This window comes from Diabrotica undecimpunctata, chromosome 2, assembly GCF_040954645.1.
Source record: "Diabrotica undecimpunctata isolate CICGRU chromosome 2, icDiaUnde3, whole genome shotgun sequence".
Classification (NCBI taxonomy): domain Eukaryota; kingdom Metazoa; phylum Arthropoda; class Insecta; order Coleoptera; family Chrysomelidae; genus Diabrotica; species Diabrotica undecimpunctata.
The window spans coordinates 22,424,499-22,435,196 of NC_092804.1; the positions used below are offsets into that span (position 1 = coordinate 22,424,499).

The window sequence follows — 10,698 nt, forward strand, 5'->3', positions numbered from 1 at the left end:
GCTAGAAATACAGAAGTACTTACCAGAAATGATGTTGATAGAGTATAATTACTATTATTTTATTTTCAGACTTGTTTTCCAGCTATAAAGTGTGTTAGAAAATATTTTTGATTTTTTTGACCTCGATGTGGTCACTTTTTGTATTTAATAATCTTTACTCACATAACAAACACTGCGGTATTTAAACAGTGTCGTACTACTAGGATTTTTAAGGCACAAAATTATAACACAACATATGGATACCGGATGTTGGTTAAATGGTCTGCATAAATAAATAAGGGAATGTCTATGGTAAAAAAGTATAAAAAGTTTATAGTGAAAGAAAGTAAAATATTTCCTAGTGATGGAAAAAGTACTTTGATGCTTATCGAAGGAAAATTTTGAAAGAAAACCAGTAGAATCAACAAATACAGTAGCAGGAATGGTGTAAACAGTATCCAACAAAAGATACAGAAAGGCTAAGCAGTTGGACCAAATTATATCTGTGGATAAATGTGGATTTGAATTAAGACAACTGCTACGCTAATCTCCAGCTATGAAGAACCAGCGCTGCGCATCCTTAGTATTTCTCAATGTTTCTGAGATGTTGATGGTGATAACAAAGCGTTGGATTTTTCAGATGTTTCTAATTGGCTAAGGCGTAAATAGTTTAGTCTGTTGGTTAGCCATCGTACAGTACTTTCATACTACTGATGAGTTCAAATTGGTGGAATGCACAAACTATTTAGTCTACAGACATATTACCTAGGTAAATGGGACCATCGTCGACCACTCACTAGCACGCTGACCAATGACCGCATCACCCGAATAAAACTTAAATTTTATTAACCACTTAACTTGAAAATTCCACTATCCCGACAAACGGGCCAGTAACGTAGTGTATAAAGAATAATGGTTTTTCAAGTCAAGGAGGGTCTGATAGAAGGACTCAGCTGAAGAGAGTCCCTAACAGTTCTACGAGCCCAGCCAGCTCCGGTTTTCCCCGACTCCTAAGACTCTGAGACTAGTTGTAGATTTCCTTCAACTTACAACTTGCGTTTACTATATTACTATTTACCTTTTCCTTAAAATGAACATCCGAATCTGTTACCGTGGGTCCTAACACGGCAGTTATTCACAGATAGTTCTTCTTACTTTTTAAAAGTGGAACTAAGGAACTAAACGTGTCCACAATTACATTTTCTGCACTCTTCTTACTTGCTAATCGCCTTAAGAATCAAAATTCGTCTCCATAGAAGCTCTTAGCGTGTCTTTTGGCGCACTAGCAAGCTTCCTCCGCAAACCTGTGCCTGTAGAATTCCCGTATCACCCATTCTCCAATCTAACACTTTATTCCTACTTGCTAATCCCACTTTATATCCCAGAATTGCAACTAGTCGAAGTACATTATAATAAAGCGACTGTAACACGCAGAGAGAAAACAATTTAACGGTTATATTCTTTTCCTTATTCCCGTAACCACAAGCGTGTCGTAAGTCACGAACCGAGCGACGTATCTCTGTCCAAATCCTGCATTCGAATTAGTCGTTTGGATTTTAGTTGACACCTCTCCGTTCTGAGTATGATCCCCTACTCGGGATCAAAGAGCATGCCCCAAGCCAAAGAAGCTCAGCTCTAAACGTCGAAGCTCTACCTTTTCAACAAGGCTCTAAGTTGGAGCTCCTTTAACTTTACAACAGCATTTTATTTTATTTTATAGATATTAACCTTCCAAACTGTGCTTGGATACAACAGTGACATAACAGATCTCTCACAAATCTGTTATGATCCTATTGATTCACTGGTTATGATCCTGTTCGTGTTAACCTTTGCCCGTATCTAACATGTGTCTCATTTAGTACACGAGCTTTTCTGGTTAGGATTCTACGTTATTAAACGACCTCATTTACCAATTACTGCTCGTTTAAAACTACCGTACAACTTACACGACCGGTACAACACACGGACTTTATACTAATATTTGAGACAATGTATGGATGTATGGATCCACATCCATAAATAAGAAAGGAAACAGGAAAAAATGTGAAAACTATAGAGGAATTAGTATAATATCGTCGGTAGGTAGACTTTACGGGAAAATTATTAAAGAAAAACTAGAAACTGAAATAATAGGAAAAATTGGAGAAGACCAAGCAGGGTTCACAGTAGGAAAATCATGCCTAGATCATACGTACACATTAGAACAACTGATAGAGAAGAAAATGGCAAAAGGTAGACCGGTCCATCTGGCCTTTGTTGATCTAAAGAAAGCATATGACTCAATACCTAGAGTCAAATTATGGGAAGCAATGAATGATCTCGGAATCCGACAAACACTAATAAAAGCAGTTAAAGCACTATACAAAGAAAACAAAGTAGCTATTAAATGTGGAAATAAAGCCTACAATCCATTTAAGACGACAAAAGGACTTCTACAAGGCTGTGCTACGTCCCCTACTCTGTTTAAAATATTCTTGAAAAAGACACTCAAACCATGGAGGAGAAAGTGCGAAGGAATGGGCATACCAGTAAGAGACGAATACCTATACACCTTAAGTTTTGCCGACGATCAAGTAGTCATCGCACAAGATGAAGAAGATCTCAGCTTTATGCTCAGAAAACTAGAAGAAGAATATAAAAACAATGGAATGGAAATAAACTTAGAGAAAACCGAATACCTAACAACAGAAAACAAGGATATGAGAAACCTAGAGATAGACGAGGGAAGACAAATAAATGGAACAGATAAATTCAAGTATTTAGGAACCATAATATCGAACCAGGGAACAACAGAAGAAGATATAAACAACAGACTGAGACAAACAAGAAACTGTATAAGACAACTAAACTCAGTGTTGTGGGATAAGAACATTACGATAAAGACAAAAAAGAGAATATATAACACCCTGACAAGAAGTATCCTGACATATGGGTCCGAAAACTGGACAATAAACAAGAGAAATAGAGGTAGAATAAGAGCAGTAGAAATGGAGTTCCTGAGGAGAAGCTGTAGACTTACAAAAAGAGACAGAATTGAAAACGCAGAGATTAAGCGGAGAATGGGAGTGCAATCAGACATAATTGACTATATAGAGGAGAAGAGACTATCCTGGTACGGCCACGTCAGAAGAGCGGACAGAGGACGCTGGATAAACAAAATCACAGAATGGAGCCCGATTGGAAGAAGAAAGAGAGGAAGACCCCGAAGGTCATTCAGAGATGAAATCAACGAGGCTATGGAGAAAAGAACCCTGCGAGATGGAGACTGGAATGACAGGGAAAATTGGAGAAAACGGTTGAGTGAAGGAAGACAGTGAAAACTGTGGAAATCCTTAGTAGTAGTATTTGAGACAATGATACTGGCCACGGTTGAGAGTCCAGCCATTCGCTTTTGTAACGAATTTTTCTCCCTACTTACTAGCTTTCGAAGGACCACGTATTGGTGTTATAAGCGAACTACCTATTTAGTATTTGGGTTCGTGGAAAATAAGCGACAGTAAACAGCTCGCCTATTCGCTCCGCTATGAATAAAAGATATGAAAAAACAGTGGCTATACATTCTAGAGCCAAGAAACGAACCGGAGCTCGCAAACGCCCTAGCGATTGGGTTATTGACACCGTATAATCGTCTTCCCCCTTTTCTTTTGACAGGACTAGGACCTGGTTACTCCATTATGTTTAACCTTCTGAGTTTTCACTGTGACGATGAGCTCTTACTCTCGTACCATCGCATCACTTTGGTGATTTATCTACTGCTCTCCCAGTGCCTGATTTCTGTTTCTTCGTCCAACTTGTTTGTCTCTCTACCAATTCTTCTATGATATACTGGCTTATTAATTTAACTCATGAAATTTTGTTGAAAACATAGAATAGTTCTGTGACACTATTTAGGTCACAAGCTCTTATAAAAGAAGAGTATTAAAGGGAAACAGGATGGATTTTTACTGTAAACGACAGACCAAGAAAGGTGAATAAACGAAAATATTGTAATAATGAAATAACTAAAGATACTAAAGCAAAAAAGACGATATTTTATAGTTGTTCACTAACCTTTAAAAAAATGTCCATGATTTAGTAATAAATAAGTAAGCACTAAGCATTGAAATAAATAGTAATATAACTCGTTCTTGGTCGTCCTTGAAACTCTTTATACACTTGGAGGGTATTGGAAGAGCTGTAGTTCCAGAATCAACTAATAGAATATAATAACTTCTACCCAATTTGTAGAAAAATCAGAATTGCGATAGTTAGAATTTTGAAAAGACAACTAGTGTAATGTAGGGTGTAGGAAATGCAAAATATAGCAGAATGTAGAGACCACTAATGCTGTAATATCAGAATAAGGACAATACAAAATCTTTCTCTCAATATAATTACGAGAATATAATTTGCAAACTGATCTAAATACTGTACTGCATGATGCTATATTTATTGAAGGTGTTTAAAATGTTAATATCATGTCTGACGCCAAACTATTCACGACATGTAAACATAAACAATGATAAGGATAGGACATTATCTAAATAATTTAAGAAATAAAAAAATATTATGTAAACTATTTTTAAATTTGATCAAATAAAAAATCATAATAGAGTGTTAGATAACCGTGTAGAAGGGTTAGATTGATACCAAAATACCAAAATATTTTAGTTAGTCAAATATTTTAGCTATTTTTAACAGCCTCTGGGGGTTATTGTGTCCGAATGGCAATAAACATTTAAGACGAGAATATCATGAAAATTTATTCATGATGAACTCTTTTGTCGCTAAAAAGTCTCAATATGAATGAAGATGGATAAGCCCAGATGGCGGTGTCAAAAATGAGATACATTTTATAGGACCACAAATTAATCTGAGCAAAGACACGATTAGATGTCAAATTGGAAAGAAGCACGATGATCTTAAAAGCTTATTTCTTTTTTTGGCAGGTTCTTCCTGCCAGGATGAAAGTGTAAGGCGGTGGTATGATGATTTAGAAAGCGAGTTTAGTGATTATGAGGACTACAACGACAAAGATTTTTCTCCAGATAGTGATTACAACTCTGATTTTGAGATGGAAGATCAGGGGACAATGCTGAAACGCAAAAAAGTTAGGCTATAGGTGAAGATTAAGAGGGACCAGAAACAACAAATAAAAAGTTTTATTTTTTGTAAAAATCAATAAAAGTGGTCTGCTCTTCCCGCTAATCCAGATTTGAATATTAGAACAAAAAAACACAATCTGGTAAAAGTTCTTCCGGGATTGAAAGGACCTGTAAAATGTGGTGATGTCTATGATAACTTAAAAATATGGAGCCTTCTTTTCACAGAGGATATGGAAAACGAAATAATTCTACGGACAAATGAAAAGATATTGTTATTTCAAGATAAATTTAGCAATTCTGATAAAACAGAACTGAGAGAACTAACAAATGAAGAATTTAGAGCGCTTCTCGCTATCTTGTATTTCTCTGTAGTTTTCAAGTTAAATGATAAAGACTTGCGAGAAATATTTGCAACAGATGGAACGAGACGAGACATATTCAGATCCATTATGTCTTTGAAAAGAGTATATGTGTTGCTCGCATGTCTAACATTTGTTGACTGAATAGTTAGTGTAAATATTTTATTGCTTTTGTTTTAGGTTTCATAATGCAGATGATCGAGAAGAATGTAAAACTAATGATCGAACTGCAGCAATGTCTTGGTTATTCTATGAGAGAATTGTGTTGTCTCGACGAAATGCTGATAGGATTTCGCGGTAGATGTAGGTTCCACATGTACATACCTAATAAACCTCGGATATATGGACTGAAAATTATGGCCCTAACAGACGCAAGTACCCACTATTTCTATAATGGCTATATTTACTGTGGTAAGGATAGTGAGATGGTTTTTCTCTAACAAATGAGGAGAGATGTTTCATGAAACCAACACAAGCGGTGTTGAGACTGTGTCATCCGATTGCTAATTCACACCGAAATGTCACAGCAGACAATTGGTTTTCATCCATAGAAGTCATGAATGCATTAAAAAACGAGGATTGACCTATATTGGTACGCTCAAGCGAAACAAAAAGGAAATACCTTCCAAGAAATACTTTCCAAGGAAGTTCCTTCCAAGTCGGAGCAGAGCTAAAGGATCTTCCTGTATGATTTTACAAATGGCTAGACTATAATTTCCTACGTTCAAAAAAAAGGGAAGGCAATTGTGTTAATATCATCAATACACCATACCGAATGTGAGAACATAGAATCTGGTAAAACCGAAATCTATTATCAAACAAAATTTGCTTCTATTATCACACAAAAAACGATGTGGATGCACTAGATCAAAAATGTACCACATATTCTACTAACCGGCGAACTAGGCGATGGCCAATGACTATTTTTTTACAATATTGATTATTGCAGATGTCAATGTACACATTAAAATGGATGTTATAAAAACAAATAAGCCATAGAGAGACTGTATATAAGAGACTGTACAATTTTCAATTACCTAGGGAGCTTCGATTGGGTATCAGTAGAATACTAAAGAAAGCTCTGAAGCAGAGAGGGGAGAATTAAATAATCAGAACCAGAAACGAAACAGATGTGACCGAAAGAAAAAAAAAACAAAAATGTCGTGCAGCAAAAGTTCCCAACCCATGTGTGGCGACCGCAGGGCAAATGTTTGCAAGAATTGCATTTAGAAAAATGTTACTTGTAAATAGTACGCAGTTTTGTTGATAATAATATATTTTAATTAGGGAGTTTGTATATTTCAATTCCTTGTTCTTTATATGAAACGAAAAAATCAAGAAAGAACTAGTGATTTTATTTTTTATATTTCTTTTGTAGGAAATTATGTTCTGCTGTCAAGAAAAATAAGTTATGTTACATTTTTTTAGCATTTGCCATTATTAGTGAAAAATAAATAGAAAATGGGCCTACATGATTTTATCCCAGTTTAAATGATTACAAATTATAACGAAATAATGAATGGTAGACCCAGGACGCAGTTAACGGCAGAATAAACCACGATGCCAGTTGAGGGTTAAGAATCGTCTTGCTTTTAAAAATCATTTATCTGGTGGAAGGTTGTTTCAAAGGGAAAATTATGAACATTATAGAAAGGAACTACCTTTATAAGACATTGATATCTTTTACAATGCATTTCCAGTGGTTGAAACATATGACCTGAAATTGAAATTGACAATATTTTACTCATGGCTAGAAATATCACAAGAAAACTAAAATGTACTCGATAGCTTACCTACTTTATATTTAATAATGTCATATGATTTGGAACCAACATGTAAAATAAGTAAAGTTTTGATTGTTTTAATAACAACGCCAATAACTGCAGAAACTGACAGATGATTTTCTACTTTGAAATTGATCAAGACGTTTCTAAGAAATATAATTTTAGAAGGGAGACTGCTGTGTTGTGCATCAAAAAAACTTTTGTTGAAGAAATTTCAGACTTCAATGAAAAGGTAATAGAAATGTTAATCTCCGATAAAAACAGGATTGAGTTTCATTTTACGAAGTAGGCTTTTGGTAAGTACCTATTTATTTTTTTTTTTATTCTTGAATCAGCGCATCCTTGAATAAAATTATCACCAACACCCACTGTATAAAAAAAATCACAAGAAACTGTCATAAAACACCTCTTGGTGCAAGGAAGAACTCTATTGAATCTGGATTCAATCAAAATTCTATCTTGAGAGAAAAGTTCTTGAGTCTTAAAATCTGGTACACAGATTCTTCTTCGAGTAAGGGTTACCAAATGGTTACCAAAAATAAAAATAAATTTTGAATATGAGGATCTATCTCCACTTTTGCCAATATATAAATTATAGATTTATTATATGGAATATTTTTGTTAATCCTTAATTTCACCCACCTATATTCATCCCATATTGAAACAAGTTTCAGAGCTAGTATAGTAATAAAGTATAAACTTCCTAGTCAAGAAAGAAAATATTGTATTCACTACAATAAAAAGTATGTAAAAACTCACCTTTGGTTGAAGTTTCAATATATTCACTGCTTTCCAAATTATTTTCAGTCACCAAAGTCTCATTTCCATACACTAACTCTTGAAATGATGATTGTGAAGTTGAATGAAAACTTTCTGTAGAGATAAACTGCTTACTAACAACTCTTTCAAATTGCTCTGATAGTTCACTATTGGATTGAAAATAATTACTATCTGTTTGATACGTTTCTGCAATAGCACAATTGTCAACTAGTTCTGTAAAGGAATGATCTGTGGAATTGTAGTCTCTAGAAAAATCACTTGAACTTAGAAACTGTTGATTTTGGGAATAGCTGTAATCAGAAATATGGCTTCCTGAAGAGTTTTGAAGTTGATTGCCAAAATTCAACGGTGAATAATTATTTTGATAATAATCACTGTGTCCAAGACTGTGTGTTAGATCTCGAGGTTCACTGTGTCTTTCAAAACTAAGAAAAACTTCACTGGAAGTACTTTTTTCAATTATATTATCCTCTGTTATAAAACTGTTGTCTATCGAAGCTTCTAGTGCTTCCTGACTGAATTTTTGTTCAGGTTCTTGTTCAAAACCTGTATCAGCAATATAAAATTCTTGTGTGGAGATTGAATCTTCCAATACCTCTTTAGTCTCTACAATATATACAGAAGAATGCTTTGAAGATTGATCTATTTCATATATATTTGATTGCCCTGTTAGAGTTTGATTAAAATCAGAATCTTCATCTAGTAAAGTGTTTAATTTCTCTTTGATTGTCTCAAAATTGGTAGATTGACTGTTTTGATATTCAGAATTGCTATCATCAATTACTTCTATGGACTCAGAGCTAGATTTTACTGAGTCTAAAGACTCAACACTATGCTGTTGAATATTAGGCTTAAGTCCATTTAGTAACTGGGAATTTTGTTCAATATCAGAATCTGAAGGGGCATCAGTAGCACTAACTATTCTAGCATAAGAAATAGAAGATGTAACCTTTTTGCTCTCTTTAGCTTCACTTTTAAGTTTGCTTTCATACAACAATCTCTTTTCTACAATTGTAGATACTGAAGGACTCTCAAATTTTGTTGCAGCCTTCTTGGAAAAAGCTTTGTCAGTTGTTCTCTTTTTGTAATGTTCTATTATTGATGGTTTTGATGTATCATATTTAGTTTTCCTCAGTGTCTGATCTACCACTGCACTTAAAGTCAGTTCTTGGTCTTTATTTTCTGGATTACTCTTAGATTTATATTTTTTGCCTTTTTCTTTGACAGGTAAAAATGAGAAACCTATATCATCTGCTCTGTTATCTTCATTTAGGTCAACAGAAATGTGTTTTTTAGGTTTGGTTTCTAAATTTCCTTTGGGAACAGCTTTAACTTTGAAAAACGAATAACCTATATCATCATCTAGATCTTTTCTGGGTTTTTCCTTTTTTGCTGGCAATTCTTCAGTTGTGTGCTTTTTGGAGGATTTTCCTTTTTTCTTATTAACTACTACAGCTGAAACAAAATATAGAAACTATTTATTGCTTCAAATAGAGATCATAATATAATATACAATAATTTGTGTAAAATTTAAAATAAAACCATTACTTTATTGACCCTTAATTACTTTTCACAATGTGCCTTTAAATTTAATAAAATTGTATCAAAATCTAAAATATGCCTTTTTCCCTAGTGACACAATATTAAAAATATAGGTTTTAATCTTGTAAATAACAATGTGAGTAAACAATAGGCACTTAAATACAAGATTTTTAAAAAATCAACAAAAGAAGCACTAAGTAGCAAATATTTTAAAAATTGGTTAAGATATATTAAAAACTGTTTATTTTTTTTTCTTCGCATAAGTACTACTCAAGCAACTACACTCTATTTTTATTTAAACTTGTTTTGATTCTTTCTATATAGTGTTACCTTCTTCATTGATTGTTTCCTCTATTATATCTTCAATGGGAGTTGATAAACTTGTACTAAATGTGGGATCTTCGTTAAGTTTTTTAGGCCTCTGGCGAACCTTGCCCCCTTTAAATTGTTGCTTGGGTTTATTGCTGCTGGATTTGTCAGATTTATCCTCCTCTTGTGATGTACTGCTGACAGCCTACAACAAATACTATTTTATAACACATTCATAACTAAAACCGGTTAGAAAAGAAAAGAAATCAAATAACAGCTTACAGTATTTATGCCGTCTGATATACTTAATAACATTAGAACCACCCATAATGATGTCAAGCGGAAAAGCTCACAAGTTATGGAACAACTCAATTGTATCAGAAATATAATACCATAAAACATAAACCTAACAATTAACCAAAGCATATTTATTGAAGTGCAGTCTATTGATACTCTCTCCGGCTTCTTTTCCAGTAAATTTGTTATTTTTTTAAATTTTAATTAAATGGCATAGGTCAAATGAGATAATATATAATAGGTTAATAGCATTCATAACAGTCAATATAAATAGCAGTGATTTTTATTTATAAACAATTTATCTTATAAATACCTATATTTGGAAATGAATTATAAAAAGTATTAAAGTAATCATAATAAAACAAACCTTTTAAATTCAAAACATTACCACTGTGTGTGTGACATTACTTAATTCAAGGTGACATTGATATGACAACTGACAGTTTTAATTTTCAATACAATACAAGAAATAAAATTACGCTTCTGAGTTTGAAGTATATTTAAAAAAATATTAAAAAGTTAATAATTTACATCTTTAATGCAAATAATGAAAATGATTATCTA

At 33.5% G+C, this 10,698-nt stretch overlaps 1 protein-coding gene across 1 annotated transcript in view; it reads right to left on the reverse strand.

Annotated features, from left to right (window-relative positions):
* The window catches only part of LOC140434328 (glycogen debranching enzyme), a 36,206-nt gene extending 25,937 nt beyond the window's left edge, over positions 1-10,269 (reverse strand). The window contains exons 1-3 of the mRNA XM_072522496.1: positions 10,120-10,269; positions 9,859-10,042; positions 7,966-9,441 (exon numbers count right to left, since the gene is read on the reverse strand). Of these exons, the coding sequence (XP_072378597.1) occupies positions 7,966-9,441; positions 9,859-10,042; positions 10,120-10,263 (1,804 nt within the window). The 5' untranslated portion in view covers positions 10,264-10,269. The remainder of the gene's footprint in view (positions 1-7,965; positions 9,442-9,858; positions 10,043-10,119) is intronic.
* Positions 10,270-10,698: the final 429 nt, after the last annotated feature.